Consider the following 21,865-nt stretch of genomic DNA (forward strand, 5'->3'; position numbering starts at 1 on the left):
TTGTTTCCCCAGTCCGGTCATTGGGTGCGTTCGACTTGCTTACAGCGCTGGCTTAAATCAACGCATTCTGATCCTGACGCAATGCATTACGGTTAGATGCATTGCGATCTCTCCCGGCTGCACAAACTGGAACCGCCTTCATGACGACACACCTTTGCCCTTATTGGCTGAAGAGTTTAGTTACACACATGACGTTTGTATCCCAGGCAGTTCCGATCGTAATCTGCTATTTCTCCCGAATATCACGTAAAACAGTGAGAACTGGTCTTCAGTTAATTTACCTGGTAAAATAAAGTTTAAATAAATGACATAAATGCTCTAATAGTACACGTAAGTTAGTGGTTTATTTATTGTTAGTTACTGTAATGTTGCACTGCTTTATTTGGTTAATCGTCCAGTCTGTGAAGAAGGCATTAAATTCGAGTTCTGAGGTACCACTGTGTGTGTGTGTGTGTGTGTGTGTGTGTGGTGTGTGTGTGTGTGTGTGTGTGTGTGTGTGTGTGTGTATATATATATATATATATATATATATATATGAATGAACCCTTACTTTACTTGAGGTAGACAATAAATTGTCATATATAAAAATATAATATATATACCAGGCAAATGTTTGGACACCCATACCCATAGAAAGGTTTATTTATACTATTTTCTGCATTTTACAAATCCCTGGATCAGCAGAGTCACCATTGGGCCCTTGAGCAAGGCCCTTAACCACAATTGCTCCAGGGACTGGCTGACCCTACTGTCTCCTCAGTTTCCTGGTGTCCTTGGATGCTTTTCCAGCTGTCCTAGAGGAGATTCTACATATGCTGAGCACTCATTGGCCGCTTTTCCATCACACTCTGGTCAAATTCCTCCAAAACCATCTCTGCTTGTTTAGGTCAGGTGACCAGGTCATGCCATGCGACACAATCACCCTTCTTTGTAGGAAGCTGGGCGTCCAAACTTTGGACTGGTACTGCACATGCATTATGGAACACTACAATTAACCACAGTCTACATGGTTTTTAATAACAAAATGCAGTAAGGTATTTATAAGGCTCTATGATCTTTTATGTAAAATTGGTTTGATTGTGAGCAGTTATGATGATGGAGTTATGAAGTTTCATGATTCAATAGAAGATGCTGTAATGGAATTTTTAGTACTTTTTAGGCATTATAGATGCCTTATAATGCATTACTAATGTGTCTATAATGCACTATAGAGGGGAGCTTCATAGAAACTGTTACCAGTGGTTATTGTGTATATATATGGTTTTCTGTTTATAGAATAAGAGCAGAGCAACATGAAAACTAAATGAAAAAGAAATGGGTATTATTTAAGTCATATAAGCATGTTGTCACGTTCGGTTCCGTACGCGCTGGCAAGCGAGCGGGGAAGTAGTCGAAAGGAGCCGGACTGACGGGTAATCTGGGTTTATTCCAGTACATAAGACGAGCACGAAACAATACATCACAATACAATGACGGATCTGGGGGATAGTGGGAGACGCGGACTGATATACCCAGGACAGGTTGGAATTAACTAGACATAGGTGGGAACAATCAGGAGACGACATGAGGTAATGAGGGGGCGTGGCACACACGAGGATCGTTCGGAGCTGAACGTGACATAACCCCCCCCCAAAGGCGCGCACACCGGGCACGCCCGAGGGGAGGCGACGGACGAGACGACAGGGGCGACAGGGGAGACCAGACAGGAACGGAAGGGGGGCAAAGGGGAGCCCGAGGGGGCCCAGGCGGGCGACGGGCAGCGGCCGGAGGGGCCGCAGGCGAGAGGGAGGAGGGAGCAGGAGGGGACCACACAGGGGCCAAGGGAACGGGACGAGGGAGAGACGGAGGGGACACGGAGGGAGCAGGAGGGAAAAGTGGTGAAGGCAGGCAGGAGGGGGAAGCCACGGCAGGCGACGGCACAGCCGGAGCCGGCGAAGGCGCCGTCCGACGCCCCGCCGAAGCAGGGGAGCCCGGAGGCGACCGACAACGAGCCGGACGCGACGCCGAGGACCGGCACCGAGGAACCAGGGGGGCACCCGGCGGAGACCGCCGACCCCGAGCCGGAGGACCCGCAGGCAGCCACCGAGCCACAGCCAGGGGCCGAACGGGCGAGCCAGGGGGCAGGGTGGGCGGGACCCGGGCCCGACGCCTGTGTCCCCGTCCCTTACGGGAAACTAACAGGCGGGGTCCTGGGGGGTGTCGGCCTCGCTGAGGCAAGGGTGAGGGAATCCTGAAGAGGGTCCCCGAGGAGTCCCACTCAAGCTCCTTTTCCTCAGGGGAGGAAGGAGCGGGGGTCCGACTGTCCGGGACCTCCTCGGGGACTTGGGTCCGTGTTGGGAGGACAGGAGAGCCGGGCTGGACGGGCAAGACAGGAGAGACGGGCTGGACGGGAGCTGAACGTGACACATGTGGCCTGTGACATTTGTTTGCTATAAGTACAAAGGCAAGGCAAGCCAAGTTTATTTATATAGCACAATTCAGAAAAGCAAGGCAATTCAGCTGCTTTACGAAGGTATACATTTAAACAAAAGATGTTAAAATCACATTTTAAACACAAAGAATTCAAATAAAAAATAATTTAGAATTAAATAACCAAACAAACAAATAAATTAAGAAGTTAACTGAAACAGAACCAAGTCTTTTTACTAGTACGCAGAGAGACTTTGTCATGCTGGCAGCTTTTTATATATATAATTCAGTTATACTAATGAAGAAAGTAACTTACCTGATAAGGAGAATAGACTGGAATGTCACTTGGTTGGTCATTAGGGCACCACAAACTGTGTTCATATAGTCATACAAACAGGTATAAGTAACTTACCCGATAAGGAGAATAGACTGGAATGTCACTTGGTTGGTCATTAGGGCACCACAAACTGTGTTCATATGGTCATACAAACAGGTATAAGTAACTTACCCGATAAGGAGAATAGACTGGAATGTCACTTGGTTGGTCATTAGGGCACCACAAACTGTGTTCATATAGTCATACAAACAGGTATAAGTAACTTACCTGAATAGGAGAATAGACTGGAATGTCACTTGGCTGGTCATTAGAGCACCACAAACTGTGTTCATATGGTCATACAAATAGGTATAAGTAACTTACCCGATAAGGAGAATAGACTGGAATGTCACTTGGTTGGTCATTAGGGCACCACAAACTGTGTTCATATAGTCATACAAACAGGTATAAGTAACTTACCTGAATAGGAGAATAGACTGGAATGTCACTTGGCTGGTCATTAGAGCACCACAAACTGTGTTCATATGGTCATACAAACAGGTATAAGTAACTTACTTGATAAGGAGAATAGACTGGAATGTCACTTGGTTGGTCATTAGGGCACCACAAACTGTGTTCATATAGTCATACAAACAGGTATAAGTAACTTACCCGATAAGGAGAATAGACTGGAATGTCACTTGGTTGGTCATTAGGGCACCACAAACTGTGTTCATATAGTCATACAAACAGGTATAAGTAACTTACCCGATAAGGAGAATAGACTGGAATGTCACTTGGCTGGTCATTAGAGCACCACAAACTGTGTTCATAAAGTTTTTGGGGAACAGATGAAATTCTGGTTTATTTTCTATTGTGTTACTGTTAATTTACATGTTCTAATGCTAAATGCAACTGCCTAAGACTACTATGTGTATGTGTGGATCACGTTTATATTACATTGTGAGGACCAAATGTCCAAACAATGTGATGAAAACTTATTTTGACGTTGTGGGGACAATTTTTTTCGGTCATTGCTAGGGCTGTGCAAAAATATCGATACATCTAACTATCGTGATAATTTCTTTTACGATAGTGTATCGATAGTCAAACCTCAAGTATCGATCCAAGTTGTGCCAAAAAAACTCCTCCTCCGCTCCAATAGATGTCGCTAACTCGCTATCAACAAAACACTAAGCAGTACGATATCAGAAGTAAGCAAGACATGAGTGAGCATGGCGGACAATTTAAAAACGCCTCCAGCTTTTAGAGCTGACGTGTGGCTGCATTTCGGTTTCAATACGATACCAGGGAGTACCGAATTAGACAAAACAAATGTCATTTGTAAGCTTTGCAAATCTATCTTAAAATATTCAGGAAACACTACGAACTTGCGTTATCACTTAACAAGACACCACGCAGATGAATTAGCGGCACTGCGACCTCAGCCGAAACCTCTTGATTTAAGGCAAACTACACTGGATAACATCACTAACAAACTTCCGTCTACCTCAGCTCGCGCAAAGAAGATAACGGAATCAGTTGTGCATTTCATTTGTAAGGATTTGCGGCCGTATAGTGTGGTTGAAAATGCCGGCTTCAGGCATATGGTGAATACTATGGAGCCGCGCTACATGATCCCCACTCGCAGACACATAACGGACGTAGCAGTGCCCACAATTTACGAAGAGGTAAAGCTACATGTCAAAACATCGCTTGCCTCGGCAGAAAGAGTGGCTCTGACGTGCGATGCATGGACCTCCAGAGCAACTGAGTCGTACGTTACGATTACGTCACATTACATTTCAGATGAGTGGGAACTCGTTTCACATGTTTTGCAGACACGAGCAATGCATGAGAGCCATACTGGCAGTAACATTGCAGAGTTACTGAAAACTGCATTGGAGGAATGGGACATAAAATGGAAGGACCCTGTCGTCGTAACAGACAACGCGTCAAACATGACTGTAGCAGCACAGCTGGCCGGCATGTTGCATGTAAAATGTTTCACGCATGCCATCAATTTAGCTTCACAGCGTGCACTGAAGCTCCCATCAGTCGCGCGTCTACTTGGAAGAGTGAGACGCATAACCAGTTTTTTTAGACGCAGCACTACAGCCAGCCACGTACTGCAGCAAAAACAAAAGCTACTACAGCTGCCTGAACACAAACTTATGACTGACGTAGTTACGAGGTGGAATAGTGCTTTTGACATGCTGCAGCGGTTTCTGGAGCAGCAGCCAGCCATTTGTGCAGCCCTCCTCTCAGGTGAAGTGAGGAAGACTGAGAAGGACCTCTGCACACTCAATGATTCGGACATAACATCTGCAGAAGAAATTGTCAGCGCTCTGAAACCTATGAAGGTAGCTACGCTTGTCTTGTCAGAGGAGAGCACCGCAACCCTATCACTTGTGGCACCACTCCATGCCCAGATGATCCATGATCTACAAGAGAGCCCCAGTGAGTCCACCATGATAAAAGAAATTAAATCTGCTATATGCCTGGATCTAAACAAGAGATACTTGGATGATGAGCAGAAAGATATTCTTTATGTGGCCTCAGCTATGGATCCCAGATTTAAGGCTTTGCCCTTCCTGTCTGATGACAAACGCCAGGACATCTATGTGAGAGCCATTGCAGAAGCTGCAAGGTGCCAGGTAAGCTTTGCCAATAAACATTAGAATTCATTGTCAGTTAGACAAGCAAAAATATATATCTGTTCACATTTTCACATTAAAAAACATGATATATTAAAATGTAAGATATTTATTTTTAAATGTAAGATAAATTAGTTAACAACAACATAAATATATATATATTACATGGAAACTTAATGACCTAGAATTGTCACTGTTCTTATTTGGGACTATTTTTTGTTTCCTTAATTTCCATAAAATCAAAGCTAATTTTGGTGGGGTTTTTTGTTGTTTTTTTCCAGCAGAGAGAGACTGGAGTGGAGGCAAGAGAGACTAATGCAGATGTGGTGCCAGAGGTGGTGGATGTTCAAGGTCCTGTGCAAGAGGACATCCCATCCAAGAGACCCAGAGATTCTTTTACTTTAGCTGATCTACTTGGACAAACATATGGTGCAGTGAGACCCTCACTGAGAAAAACCACACATGAACTGGCAGAGGAGGAGATGAAAAAATACAAGGAAGCAGCACCCCTGTCACTTACTGGAGCCAATCCACTGGACTGGTGGAAGCAGCACCAAAACGAGTATCCACTCTTGTCACACCTTGCAAAAAGATACCTATGTATCCCGGGCACGAGTGTCTCCTCAGAGAGAGTTTTCTCTACCGCAGGGGACATAATCACAGCACAGAGGAGTGCACTTAGCCCAAAACATGTTGATCAAATTCTGTTCCTGAGCAAAAATCTAAAGTAGGCCTGCTATTGTATCCTGCTTGTTGTTGTTAACTTCAGATGGTTCTACAGTCACTCAGGAATGGTACATTTACTTACATTCAATGTTAATATGTAATCATTTATTAGTTATCAAAATATTTTAGACACTTAAGTTTCTAATAGTTTGGAGGCAAAAGATCGTTTTTGGTCTAACAGTTTGGTGACAATGAATACCTCATATTAGAGCATTTTGTTCCAGTTTTATGTTTACTTGATGCACTTTAATTTTTTTGCCACTTACTATTTTAGTTTTATAAATTGTTTATTTAATTTATATGTAACTTTAGTGGCATATACATTTTAGTTGAATGTTTAAGTGTTAAGTTAAGTGTTTAATAACAATATGGACTTCAATCACACTGTGCCGTTCTAACTTGGAATTGGAATGGATGGAAAATAAATTGGAATTGGAATTTTAATTCGTCTGCCTACTTTATCAAGTTGTCAATATAATGTGACACACATATACTAATACAAACTATTGCAATATATCACAATATGTATTGTATCGCAATATATCGCGATATATCGTATCGTGACCCATGTATCGTGATACGTATCGTATCGTGAGGCCCTTGCCAATACACAGCCCTAGTCATTGCAAGAGGAAACTCAGTGTTATAAAAATCTGTGACTGCAATCCAAAAACTAAAAATGGCAAAATTTTAGTGGAAAATGGAATTTTTGAGTGACCAATCACAGTCACACTCGTCGTGTGTGCGTGTGCGAGCACAATGGGCACTGTGATGCTGCAGAAAAGCGTTCTCATAAACTTGATTTATACTGAAAGATGTCAAACGTGGAGGAGTTAATCAGCAGAAGTGAGGGATTACAAAAAAATGTACGATTCACCAAAATAAGACCGTAAAGCACACAGATGGCCGCTAGTTCCTGGAGTGACGTTGCACACTGTGCCTTTCGACATTATTCCTCTTTATTATAAAGTTGATTATATTCAATAACATACAGGATTTGGATGAAGTTTACACAACACAACACTCACCGTGATGATTCCCCACTTGCTGCAATTTTCATGGCTGTATTAAGGCTATATGTGGTACGAATGAGACTCTCGTCTTGGGCTAAATGTGGACCAAAATAGACAGACTAAACTGAGCTCAGTTTTCAATAACTGTTTTCTGGTCCAAATAAAGGTCATAAGGGGCAATTTAGCCCATAAAACAACATCCCATGGACGTCTGCTGCTTGGTGGGACAGCAGAAAGATGCTTGAAGTCGTGTGGTTGTACTCCAGTATATCACGGCTGTGATTATCTACAACTGAATCTCAGCTGTGATATATTGGAATACAACCACACTACTTCTCGTATGTTATTGCATAAATATAAGATGCTGTGACCATCTTTCCAGTGCTGAATGCTTATGTCCTTCTCTCAATCAGGCCTATCACCAAACATGCACGTCACAGAGTTGCAGAGTTCATAAGAAGATCGTCATGGCATTTTTTTCAAAGAGCAACAGCTATCTGAAGATCATGTCGGTCCAGGGGAAGCTTCCATGTGATCAGGAAGGACTTGTCTGGGCAAAGTACATCATCCAGGGCGCAGCACTGCAGAAGGGCCAGGAGTCACTGTACGTTTACTACTTGGTGAGTCTGTAGACGATTACTGAGAGGCTTTTGGCCAGAGACCCTATATCCACTAACAATTACAGGACAGGCTGTGGAGCAGCTGCTCAGGCAGGTATTTATGCTGAACTTCAGTGCACCGTACTACAGTACAGCTACACGAAAGAGAGCTAGCTTTGTGTAATATCAGGGGAGGACTAACTTGTCAGAGGGCCCTAAGCTGACATGGGCAGTGTCCCCCTAAGTGGCCATTTGAGTTCTTTTTTGGAGCCAAAAGAGAAAGGAGATGGAGTTAAAAACAATGGAACATCAATAGTATGGCAATAAAGGCACTCTGTGTTAGTGGTAACATTTACTGATTATGGTGGGGAAGAGGGTGCTTTTGGAAAAATTCACCGATTAGGGAGGAGGGGGGTATCGCGTCGGCGAATTTAAGAACTGTAGCTATGTCCATATTTTGCTAAGGTTTGTCTTGAATTTTTGCATACACTCATTGGACTGTGTTCTCTCTGTTCACAATTTGTCTACAAGTGATGGGTGATGTAGGGCCCTACTTCACGTCATCGCAAAGCGGCACTGGGCATGACGCAGGTGTTTATGCTTGCATGAGCCTGACACAACTGTCATTTTTCCATCCAGTGCCCACATTGTGTAAATAGCAAATGTACCTGAGTGCCCGTGTGTGTCGCTCTTGATGAAGATGAAGTCAGGTGCACTGCAGGTACGCTGCGATCTTTAGGCAGTGGAAAACGATTGCGCTTTTGACGAACAAATACCTGGTGGGTGTTCTTCGTACATGGACTCACGACTGTTCCAGATGTTATTGCTGATGATCCCAGATTTTGCAGTTCTTCAAAACCCTTGTTGGATGGTTATCACAGAAAGCAATCATTATGCTCACACCGGCAGCCCCCCAAATATTTCAGGTTGTAAGCAACCTGCTTTCAGTCATGAACTGCCGTTGAAATTTTCATTCTGTATAAATCTGTGATCTAATCTTGTTTACATTGAGTAAACCTGCGCTGAGCGTGATAATTTCTCGAAAGTAGGGCCCATAATGTTAACTTTGTATCTATTCTCTGTTTTCTTCAGCAATCTTGTCTGTCCAGAAGAATGCCACTAAAAACGCAAATAACAGACATGTTGCTATAATTTAAATGATCACATTATGTTATACCCTTAAATGTAACTTCAAGAATTTATGTTTTCATCGGGCCCCTATATTTTGGGCATCCTAGGCGGTTGCCTACCTTGCCTAATGGTAAAGTACGATATACAGCCATGGAAAAAAATTCTCAATTTATGGGTGTGTGCGTGACGATCTGCCGAACCGGGACCGGGGAAGCAGGGGCAGGACTCGAGATCGGGAAATTGAGAACGGAGAACGGAGAACAGGAAAAACAACACAATGACGTTAATGAGCGGACTGGGGAAACAAACTGAAATGCAGACTAAATACATTGAACTAATGACAGCAACAGGAAACAGCTGGTGAACACGGGGAATCCACACGAGGTAGATGAAGGGGCGTGGCACACGGGAGGATCGGATGAGAGGGGCATGACAGTGCTTATGTGAGTAATACATACATATTGTTTTTTTGAAAACTACAGCCTGGTCCTTCCCTGTTTCTCATTAATGAAGGGCTTCTTCCTTACTTTATGGGACTTCAGTCCTGCTTTTTGGAGCCTGATTTGAACTGTCCTAGCAGTGCACTTTACACCTGCACTTAATGTTTCCCATTCTTTTTGAAGGTCACTTGATGTCATCCTCTGATTTATGAGGCACTGCCAGAAAGGTTGACGGTCATTTTTGGCATTAGAAAGTTGCTTCTGCCCTCTCCCTGGCTGGTTTCTGGTTGTTCCTAGTGTCTCCTGCTTAACCCTATTCTTGTGTACAACCTGCTGCTCAGCGTATTCTTCTGCCAGCAGAACCACGGTTAAGCCAGGACTTAAAAAATGCAGATGTGTTATAAATACAGAGTACTTTCTTAATTTTTTCCATGGCTGTAAGTTAGGATGTGATGTAAGACAATGTAAGACAGAACACAGGCCAAAGACTGGCTCAGTCCACAGCCTCTCGGAGCAATCAGTGTCTCCATACCCATCTGGGCTCTTTGTTCCTTCTCTGTCCCTCCCCATGTGATCAGGTATTTTCCAGAGGCCACTTTGTGCAGAATGGACAGCTGGAAATAGCAGTGAAGGAAGCAGAAGGTGATTCATTTAGACCCTTAAGTTACTTTTTAATTCCTGTAATGTTTGGAAAAGTAATGATGTGACTTCCTGTAAATAACATATACTGTATATCTCTGTGTTCATCCACATGGGTTCCCATGGCCGTTTATTGTTCTAGTGAACACTGGTGAGCTTACTGTCCCACTGAGGCACATAAGATCCTGGGCTCCCTATGCCCAGCTGGTGATTTACACGCTGCTGCCCACTCAGGAGATCGTGGCAGACAGCTACAGCGTTCCCATCCAGAAATGCCTGAATAACAAGGTAACCGGAGCAGGACAGATTATCTTCAAACAAGAGGCCTCAGTGAAGACCCTGGTTTCTGTTATCAGCGCTGTTTACCGTTACTGTTCTCCAGGTGTCCCTCAAGTTCCCCTCCCTCCAGGAGATCCCTGGGGAGGAGACGTCGCTGGAGCTGACGGCTCACCCGGGGTCGCTGTGTTCCTTGAGGGCCATAGACCAGAGCATGCTGCTGATGGCACCAGAGCAGGAGCTGACTGTGGACTGGGTGGGTAATCTATCTGTCATAGACAGACACTCAAGGAATCTACCTATAATGAGTGATACCAGCTTGTCCAACATCTCTCTGACTGTGTATTTAATTATACAACTGTGTCAGCAGAGGGTGTGGCTAAATTAGACAATTACTCTAATTACTAGGCCACATAGAGTATGAATGGGTCACGCCTACAGAGCTATAATCATGAAGCTATATAATTAGTAATACAAGAGTGTGATGCTTTACATAATGCATCCATAATGCATTCACAATACATTCATAAGCAGCTTGTTAATATACCTAAACATCCTAACATACCTTAACAGCTTCAATGTACATTAATAACACACATTATACAGTTATACGAGCAGAATGATTGTTATTATCATATAATTTATCATATAATATCTGTTATGGCCAAAGTGTCATATTACAATATTTTTGGTTTGAATCATGATCCATAATATAGATCAGGATTTGTTTTGTTTGTTTACAAACCAACCAAATTGGAATGTACTGTAGGTAGTAATGTAAAATTAGCCAGCAATTCTGTCCTTACAAGAAACATTGCTTTAGCAGTATAATATTATCAAGGTATGTTTTATATGTATGTACTGCACTTATAAAGGAAACTTACTAATTTTAGCAAAAACACTAGCTACTTTTTTAATTCTAAAGCTTCATAAGTTTTGAGTACAAATGGCTGTTTATCACTTTGGTCAATAACTGCATTTTTGAACTGTTTACAACAAATACAGATAAATAGAAATAGATAAAGTAGTTGTATTACCATCTGTTGTACAATTGGTATTTTTAAAAAATATGAAAAATGAAATTTTATTCCTTGCCACAGAAAAGATATAAACTTGTTAATTGGAAGCCAAAGGTATAAAGTTTATTTGTTTGTTTACCGAGTTGGCGTGATAGACACTTGCCAGCTAATTCTGTCATTATAATAATAGTGTTAAGTAATGCATTCATATCTGAGCATTCGCTGGGAGCTCAGCTTAGCCGCCCTTATGCATTGTCAGCTCCACGACAGCGTGTATGTACCATTTATCTCACGACAGCGCGTATGTACCATTTATCTCACGACAGCGTGTATGTACCATTTACTTCACGACAGCGCTTACGTACCATTTACCTCACGACATGTACGTACCATTTACTTCACGACAGCGCGTACGTACCATTTACCTCACGACAGCGCGTACGTACCATTTACCTCACGACAGCGCATATGTGCCACTCTATGGCCCAATCCCAAACTGGTCCCTACACACTCCGCCTCACCACTCCGCCTTCGTTTGCGCGTTCCCGAGACCCGTCGCCATGTTGAAGTGTGTCTCAAAGCAGCAAGGGCTAAGGGGGAGTGGTCGATTATGCCCTCCTTTAGCGAGTCAGCAACCATGGTGGCTCGCGCGATTCCACTACCACTTCCATATCCCACAATTCCTAGCGCACAGGAAACAGAACAGCGCGATAATTTAATAATTGGATTCTAACAGCACTGTGAAATACATATAGAAAGTCTATGTTACATGTTATAATTCATCGCTGCAGAAAAAAAATTAGGAAAGCAGTTATTTATAGCTGGTCAGTACAGATAGATTTTATCGTGATCCGATTACGAGAGATTTTGTGTACTTTTAAAACTAGAAACCACGCGAAGAAACATTCGTACGCAAACTCGATCAACATCACACCAGCAATAACAATTTATGTTTCATATTTGCCTGTTTTTTCCTCTACAGATCTGGATCTGGTATTTGGTACAGAAGTAATGCGTAATGTTTTATGCGTGTAAACTACAACAACAACAACAAATTTATTTTTGTATAGCGCATTATCACAACATTACATTGTCCCAAAGCGCTTTACAGCATCCCCACCCAAAGCCCCCAGTGAGTAAGCCATAGGCGACAGTGGCAAGGAAAAACTCCCTAGAAGGAAGAAACCTTGGGAGGGACCAGACTCAAAGGGGGAGCCCATCCTCCAGGGGCCGGCAGAGAGAGTCAAATACAGTTTAGTCTGAAACACAAACGGGGAGCAGGGGGGAGATGACAAGCCGGTGCCAACACTTCCTCCAATCGCCAGGCAGCCAGAAGGCAGGGAGCGGGTCATACAAGGAAGATGACACTGGCAGAACGGCGAGCTGGATGCACGGTCGTCATTGGCAGTGGCGACGTCACATGTTGCAGGGTGTGCTGGACATCTTGATAGATTGAAAGCTCCAGGTAGCACCACCCAGGAGAAGGTGGTGGAAATAAATGCAATTAGTCAAAGTAAGGGAGACTATAGGCAGTGCTAAAAGTTAGATGAGTGCAATATGAAGTGCAATGCTCCGGCAGATATGGCTATGGCAGCATAAGTAGGAGGGAGAGGCAGGTGGGAATGCAGGCATGGGGAGTCCCTGAAATGTCAGCACTCCAATCCCACAAGCAATTGTGAAGCTAGAGTGACAGCACTGTCAATTCAGTTTATCCAAAGCCAATGGCACCGATCCCCACCCAGCTCTACACCTCACACTATAGGTTTAACTGGGAGTGAGAAGCTAGCTAGAGCTAGAACTAGTGTCCCTATAAGCTAAACTAAATAGGTGTGTTTTTAGTCTAGACTTGAATATTGAAAGTGAGCCTGAAACCCGCACATCCGGTGGAAGACCGTTCCACTGCTGAGGAGCTCTATAGGAGAAAGCTCTGCAGCCTGCCGTAGATCTTTCTACCCTAGGTACTAACAGATATCCCGCACCTTGAGATCGAAGCAAGCGTGGGGGATTGTATGTGGTCAGCAGATTATTAAGGTAGTCTGGTGCAAGGCCATTCAGTGCTTTATAGGTTAACAGCAGTATTTTATAGTCAATCCGAGACTTAACTGGTAACCAATGAAGGGAGGATAAGACTGGTGTGATGTGATCAAATTTTTTAGTGTTTGTGAGAACTCTGGCTGCCGCATTTTGTACCAGCTGAAGTTTATTTAAGGAACCAGACGGGCAACCAGAAAGGAGGGCATTACAGTAGTCTAGTCTGGTAGTTACGAAGGCATATATTAATTTTTCTGCATCACGAAGTGAGAGCATCTTACGAAGCTTGGCTATGTTTCGTAGATGATAAAACGCAGTTCTAGTAATACTTCTTATGTGAGCATCAAAACATAGATCTGAATCTACTAGAAGACCAAGATTTCTAACCACTGTGTTAGGTTGTGTAGGAAGGCCACTAATGCTGAGGTGGTGAAACTTATTTCTTGCAGCCTTGGGACCAATCACCAGTACTTCTGTTTTTTCTGTGTTTAACATTAGAAAATTTTTTGCCATCCAGCACCGAATATCTAACAGACAATCTTCTAACCGAGATAGGAGTGATGTATCATCAGGGTTAACAGATATATATAACTGTGTATCATCTGCATAACAATGAAAACCAACACCATGTTTTCTAATAATGTTACCAAGCGGTAGCATGTATAGTGTAAACAGTAGTGGGCCCAGTACTGATCCCTGTGGGACACCGTATGTGACTTTGGTGGCCTTGGATGATTCGTTGTTCACATGTGCATACTGATAGCGATCAGTTAAATATGAGCGGAACCAAGAGAGTGCTGTCCCTGTAATGCCAACTACACCTTCTAACCGGTCCAAGAGGATATTATGGTCCACAGTATCAAATGCTGCAGTTAAATCCAGTAATACCAACAGCGATATCAAGCCACGGTCAGAAGCCATAAGTAAATCATTCATTACTTTGACTAGAGCAGTTTCTGTGCTATGGTTTGGTCTAAAGCCAGACTGATACAATTCATTATTATTATTTTTTTGTAGGAAAGTAGACAACTGACGAACTACAACCTTTTCCATGATCTTTGAAATGAAAGGAAGATTTGAGATTGGTCTATAGTTTCCTAAAACACTAGGGTCAAGATTTGGTTTCTTTAGAATGGGTCTAATAACAGCCAATTTAAAAGGTTTAGGAACATATCCAAGCTTAAGAGAAGAGTTTAACACATTTAACAGGGTATTGCTAATCTGTGGTGCGATTTCCTTGAAAAATTTTGTAGGTATTGGGTCTATGAGGCTTGTAGAGGATTTACAGGAGGAAATTAAGCTCAGGAGTTCTGGGTGTTTTATAGGAATGAAAGATTCAAAAGTCTCATTATTGATAGGCATAAGACTAGCAGGAGTCTGGCAGTCATAGGTAGCTAAGGATGTGCACTGGATGGTCTGTCTAATCTTAGTTATTTTATCATTAAAGAATGTAATAAAGTCATTACTCTTAAGAGATTGTGGGACTTGCGAGTTTAATGGAGAATTCTGTGTTAACCTAGCCACGGATTCAAATAGGAATTTTGAATTGTTTTTGTTCCCGTCTATTAATCTGGAGAGATACACAGACCTAGCAGACACTAGTGCTTGTCTGTATTTAGACAGGCTCTCTTTCCATGCAGATTTGAAAACTTCTAGTTTAGTTGAGCGCCATTTGCGCTCTAGCTTGCGTGATGCCTGTTTGAGTTCACGTGTATGATCAGAGTACCAGGGGGCAGGTTTCTTATCTCTATGCTTTATTTTCTTAAGTGGAGCTACAAGATCTAGTGTGCTACGAAGGGATTTATCCATGTTTGCAGTCGCCTGTTCAAGTTAATTTATACACGATGCTTCAGATGTAAGGCTGAAGGACTGTGGAAGTTGTTTCATAAATGTTGTTGTAGTTAGTGAGGCAATGGAACGTCTGATTCTGTACTTTGGAGCTGCGGTCAACGGGAGGCTATACTGGATTTCAAACGTTAACAAGTAATGATCAGAGAGAAGGGGACTCTGAGGCATAATAGATACATGTTCCACCAAGATGCCATGACTAATAATCAAATCAAGGGTATGGTTACAGGCATGAGTAGGCCCGACTACATTCTGACATACACCTAGAGAGTCAAGAATAGCTGTAAACGCTATTTTTAAAGGATCACTATCTTTCTCCATATGAATGTTAAAATCACCCACAATAACAGCTTTGTCAGTACTGACCACCAGGTTAGTTAAAAAATCAGCGAACTCCTTAAGAAAATTACTGTACGGCCCAGGTGGTCTATAAACAATAACAATGGTGATTTGGGGTGAAGAGCAAGAAAGAGATGAGCCAGCAAGACTAAGAACAAGAGTTTCAAATGTGCTGAAACTAAGACCACATTTCTCAGTCACTCCTAGGCTGGATTGAAAAATTGCAGCAACACCACCACCTTTGCGATTTGGTCGAGGGTTATGCTTGTAACTGTATTCAGCTGGAGTAGATTCATTCAGTGCCATGAATTCATTTGGTTTATGCCAGGTCTCCGTGAGGCATATGGCACCAAGACTAAAATCAGTAATTATTTCATTTATTAATAGTGCCTTAGGAGCCAGTGATCTTACATTCATAAGTCCAAGTTTAAGTTTAAGCCCTGCATCACAGCTGTTTTCTAGTAACGGATTCATTGTAATTTTTATTAAGTTATTATGGCACACACTACGGTGGAATCGGCTTCCATGATTAAAAACGCGGGGAACAGACACAGTCTCAATAAAATGAACCCTAGGTGACGACTCTAGGCGACTAGCAGGCGGTCGGTTAAGCCGGTTTGCCTGCCGCCTGGGCTTGGCTCTAGTTAGTCAGCGATTTGTCTGGAGACTATGAGCTATGCTTTTAGACAAGAGGTCAGCACCAGCCCGCGAGGGGTGAATACCGTCCCTCTTCAAAAGCCCAGGCCTACCCCAAAACATCCGCCAGTTGTCAATATAACCCACACCATTTATCGGGCACCATTCCGACAGCCAGCGATGTAGCGACGATAATCTGCTTAATTAAACTAATTAAGTTTACACGCATGGTAGAAATTGTACAATCGTCAATATGATATGTGTACATACTTAAAATTGCTCAGTGCAATAAGACGATGTAGCCGTCGTCTTCTCGCATTAGATAAACTTTGTGCTTTTTTAAAATAACTGATATGTCATTAAAGAAAATACAATACAGCTTCTTGATGGATCCATTTCGTCAAATCACTACGTAATGCATTTCCTCTTTCCGGTAAAGAAGACTGTAAAAACGCGCTGCGAGGGCAAGTCTGTCTCAAATCTTTCTTGTGACAGTTTCCTTCAGTTTAAAGTGCATAGGGCGTGTTGTGAGGGTGACTCGGCGGGAGTGTGACTCGAAATGAAGGCGGAGTGTCGAGGGTATAGTTTGGGATTGGGCCTATGCGTGCCGGCTGCATGATCGCACGCATGCACATGCATGCGCACTCGGGAAGACTGGATGGGGATGGGTTACTGCTCGATAGGTCCCAGGTCGTAAAAGACTGTCGTACAAGACTTTATTGCACAGTCGGATCTGCGTTTTCTGTTATGGGGAGTCACTGCATTCGAAGCCGGCGAGATGTCCGTGTTTATGCAACCCCCTAAAATTCTCCAAAGTTGGACAAACTCATTAATTAAAAAAAATAATAAAACGAATTCTGAATGTCAGTTGTATATCATATTTAATAAAGATGTCTCTGTATTCAGGAGTTGAATATTTGGTTCAATATTGGGGAGGTGAGGTTGCCACCATGGACGTAAATTCTGGGGGGGTGGGGTCAGTATTGGCTGGATTTGATTATTGGGCAGGTGACACCCCCTATACTGTCCATGTCTGCATTCATTAACGTACTTTTCACAGAGTGCTAAAATTAACAGGAAATGCAACTTACATGCTCATTTCTATCTAAACTCTCAGTGATGCATTTTTCCTGTTTCCTCCAAAACCTTCGTATGACTGCTCTGGGCCATTCGGAAGTGTGCATGTTTTGTTTATTCATTTGTAAATCCCAAAATTTTTGCATAAATGAGTAGGAATGTTTCACAGCTATTTTCTTTATACAAAGCCTTTATAAATGAGCCTCTTGACTCCATGAAGACCCCCGGCCCCCCGAAGCATCCGTTCGTCATACCTGTTTTTTATGTGCTGTTCCTTAACTTGGGGTGCCTCACACATAACAGCGTTATTAAGTAGCCTGCGTTTGTCGCACCGACAGTATCTCTATTTTCACCTCTTCGCTTGCACATCAACATCAAGACCCACTTATTGCCCATTTGCTCTGACTTTTTGAGCTATTAACACTCCCCCAGCATAGATACGCCGTTAAGAGTTTGATTTTTTTGTAACCCTAATTCACCACGTAACAAATGTTGCACTAAATCTTTTCATTTTAAAAACTTACCCACAGAAAAAAACAGCTGAAAGATGTTGCTCCTACTTGTTAAAAAATAATTTCTGCCCAGTTTGTTTAATACCTCTGTAAGCACAGCTGCTCAGTCACCAAAACCTGGTTTCAGATGCATCCCAATCAGCTCATGTCAACCACTCCAGATTCAGGACACCCACGTCAAACAATTACTGTTACAGCAGCATATCCGTGCTGGTAAATAAAAATTCTGTATGCCTTGATAAAAACATTAAAAGATCTGTAATCGCCTTCCCTCACCAGATGTACAGTAAGCTGCCGCTGCAGAGGCTTTCGGGATACGACCCGCGCCTGAAGGATGAAGTGAGCAGCTTCCAGGCTTGCCACAATGATATATACAGCGTCTTCAAGGTGAGTCCGTCTCGGCTCCTCTGCCAGCCCCATTTGTAGTCAGATGTCCATCACAGAACCGAGGATATTTAACTCTGTAAGCCTTATTGCTCTTTAAGAGATATGAGGTAATTAATGTGTGTCTCGTGTAACCCTGGTTACTGTGTCCCATTCATTAGTCTAGTTGACTATGGGATATATGTTAAATAAATAATTATACTCATATAGCTCATATGACACAGATAGAACTCTTAATATAACTAAATAGATAAATTCATATTGTTTCTTATGACATGAATGAGTTGGATAGGATGAAAATAATAAATAAAGAATAAACACACACACAAATATGTATTCACATTCTCATGAAAGGGCTTTTCATTTTATAAAAAAAAAGGGGAAAATGACTAATGTGCTTTTCCCGACTGTGATAGAGACGTAGGTGATATGGAGTTCATATGCTCCATTTTTAAAGAAAATGGAGCATATTACATTTTTAAAGAAAAAAAAGTACTTTTTACTCCTTAAAATTTTATTTACATTCAAAAAGTAAATCATTTTAAAATACTCATTTTTGGAGATCACTTCATTCTATTTTCCCTTGCTAACAAACCAATTGAATTGCGCTGAATCCCAGTTTAATTAAAATGTTATTCATTGTGCCAATGAGATTCGTTTTCACATTCTATGAAATTAGTCAGATATGTTCATTGGTCCTTTGGAAGTGACATCATATCGCATCAATCACCACAATGCACAGCACCTTGACTTGGAAATTAGAGAAATTATAACATTCAATCAGTGGAAGAAAATGGAAGAAGAACATGATTCAGTAGCGAACGCAGTCCGAAATCAGCTACAGGGTCAAGAGCACCCGTGGCCGTACCTTAGCCAATTCTTTTCTTTTAGCGGTATTAGTAAGGATTCATACAAGATGAAATGCATCCTTTGAGTAGCATGCTGCATATTTGCATTAGGTGTGCCTTGTCGTATAATTAAATGGTTAAATCTAAACAGTTCTAAGGCAGGATAAAACCTTCTATGTGGTTCATTCACTTCATGTTTTTAGAGATTAAAAACGTAAACAAGAATCTTATATATGTATATATGTGTGTATATATACACTCACCTAAAGGATTATTAGGAACACCATACTAATACGGTGTTTGACCCCCTTTCACCTTCAGAACTGCCTTAATTCTACGTGGCATTGATTCAACAAGGTGCTGAAAGCATTCTTTAGAAATGTTGGCCCATATTGATAGGATAGCATCTTGCAGTTGATGGAGATTTGTGGGATGCAGATCCAGGGCACAAAGCTCCTGTTCCACCACATCCCAAAGATGCTCTATTGGGTTGAGATCTGGTGACTGTGGGGGCCATTTTAGTACAGTGAACTCAGTGTCATATTCAAGAAACCAATTTGAAATGATTCGAGCTTTGTGACATGGTGCATTACCCTGCTGGAAGTAGCCATCAGAGGATGGGTACATGGTGGTCATAAAGGGATGGACATGGTCAGAAACAATGCTCAGGTAGGCCGTGGCATTTAAACGATGCCCAATTGGCACTAAGGGGCCTAAAGTGTGCCAAGGAAACATCCCCCACACCGTTACACCACCACCACCAGCCTGCACAGTGGTAACAAGGCATGATGGATCCATGTTCTCATTCTGTTTACGCCAAATTCTGACTCTACCATTTGAATGTCTCAACAGAAATCGAGACTCATCAGAAATTGAACAGGTGTTCCTAATAATCCTTTAGGTGTATATACACTCACCTAAAGGATTATTAGGAACACCTGTTCAATTTCTCATTAATGCAACTATCTAATCAACCAATCACATGGCAGTTGCTTCAATGCATTTAGGGGTGTGGTCCTGGTCAAGACAATCTCCTGAACTCCAAACTGAATGTCAGAATGGGAAAGAAAGGTGATTTAAGCAATTTTGCGTGTGGCATGGTTGTTGGTGCCAGACGGGCCGGTCTGAGTATTTCACAATCTGCTCAGTTACTGGGATTTTCACGCACAACCATTTCTAGGGTTTACAAAGAATGGTGTGCAAAGGGAAAAACATCCAGTATGCGGCAGTCCTGTGGGCGAAAATGCCTTGTTGATGCTAGAGGTCAGAGGAGAATGGGCCGACTGATTCAAGCTGATAGAAGTGCAACTTTGACTGAAATAACCACTCGTTACAACCGAGGTATGCAGCAAAGCATTTGTGAAGCCACAACACGCACAACCTTGAGGCGGATGGGCTACAACAGCAGAAGACCCCACCGGGTACCACTCATCTCCACTACAAATAGGAAAAAGAGGCTACAATTTGCACGAGCTCACCAAAATTGGACAGTTGAAGACTGGAAAAATGTTGCCTGGTCTGATGAGTCTCGATTTCTGTTGAGACATTCAAATGGTAGAGTCAGAATTTGGCGTAAACAGAATGAGAACATGGATCCATCATGCCTTGTTACCACTGTGCAGGCTGGTGGTGGTGGTGTAATGGTGTGGGGGATGTTTCCTTGGCACACTTTAGGCCCCTTAGTGCCAATTGGGCATCGTTTAAATGCCACGGCCTACCTGAGCATTGTTTCTGACCATGTCCATCCCTTTATGACCACCATGTACCCATCCTCTGATGGCTACTTCCAGCAGAATAATACACCATGTTACAAAGCTTGAATCATTTCAAATTGGTTTCTTGAACATGACAATGAGTTCACTGTACTAAAATGGCCCCCACAGTCACCAGATCTCAACCCAATAGAGCATCTTTGGGATGTGGTGGAACGGGAGCTTCGTGCCCTGGATGTGCATCCCATAAATCTCCATCAACTGCAAGATGCTATCCTATCAATATGGGCCAACATTTCTAAAGAATGCTTTCAGCACCTTGTTGAATCAATGCCACGTAGAATTAAGGCAGTTCTGAAGGCGAAAGGGGGTCAAACACCGTATTAGTATGGTGTTCCTAATAATCCTTTAGGTGAGTGTATATTCAGTTGTTGAGAATAGTGTTGTAACCACGTTTTGGCCTATACAGGCCGGGTCTTTTCTTTTGTATGGTTTCCTGTCTTCTGTGAAGCACAAAGTTTGCACATGCACTCTTCCGCTGTGATCACTTCAGTTCTTTAGAGGTGGAGGTAGATCCCAGTGGTTGTGGCGAGCCAACCTAATTGGAGATAAGAACTGTGATGTTATCAGTTTGGTAGATATATGTATATTTCATGCATTGAAGGACATTTTGTTTATTTCTTTTGTTTGTTTTTTTTTCTGTTAATACAACATATGTAAAATTTACCTGTAGTTTGTCTGCGTTCTTGCTCTTCCGCTCAATGCAAATTTTGATGCTCCTTTCTCCAGTGGCGAATCTAAACTTTTGATGTGCTGGTCCAGGAAGTAAACACTTAGTAGTATAGGTACTTGTATGCTCTAGCAATCACTATTAGTAGTGAGAGCTGAGGTGGGCTACACTCGGGTTTACGTAACACTGTGGACGGGATCCTGGTCCACCGTCGGACATGTGGATGCACACTTAATGGGAACAGTGTGTGTTTTTGGGCCAAGGGATAAAGCCGGAGGAGGCACCTGGAGGAACCACCAGGACCCAGAGCAGCTGCTGGGCACCCCCAGGGGTGTGGGCTGCCCCCAACCGAGCCGCCGTACAGCCAATCCCCATTACCTTCATCTTGGTATTTTTTTTTTTAGGAAATTGGAGTAAAAGTCATAACAAGTTACAGCGTGAGGACTCCTGGGCCGTGTGTATTGTATCAACCTGGTAATATTTCTAAAGTTTTAATTAAATTTTGGGAAAAATGTTTTCCTGT

General features: G+C 42.6%; 1 protein-coding gene across 4 annotated transcripts in view; it reads left to right on the plus strand.

Moving 5' to 3' along the window:
- LOC111854625 (alpha-2-macroglobulin-like) overlaps positions 1 to 21,865 on the plus strand; it is a 56,442-nt gene that overhangs the window by 19,433 nt on the left and 15,144 nt on the right. For all 4 annotated transcript variants that reach the window (XM_072711756.1, XM_072711753.1, XM_072711755.1 and 1 more), the window contains exons 13-18: positions 7,535 to 7,741; positions 9,870 to 9,933; positions 10,073 to 10,218; positions 10,313 to 10,462; positions 17,948 to 18,055; positions 21,747 to 21,816. In XM_072711756.1, coding sequence (XP_072567857.1) covers positions 7,535 to 7,741; positions 9,870 to 9,933; positions 10,073 to 10,218; positions 10,313 to 10,462; positions 17,948 to 18,055; positions 21,747 to 21,816 — 745 coding nt within the window. The remainder of the gene's footprint in view (positions 1 to 7,534; positions 7,742 to 9,869; positions 9,934 to 10,072; positions 10,219 to 10,312; positions 10,463 to 17,947; positions 18,056 to 21,746; positions 21,817 to 21,865) is intronic.

The sequence above is a fragment of the Paramormyrops kingsleyae genome, chromosome 1 (genome assembly GCF_048594095.1).
Source record: "Paramormyrops kingsleyae isolate MSU_618 chromosome 1, PKINGS_0.4, whole genome shotgun sequence".
Lineage (NCBI taxonomy): Eukaryota > Metazoa > Chordata > Actinopteri > Osteoglossiformes > Mormyridae > Paramormyrops > Paramormyrops kingsleyae.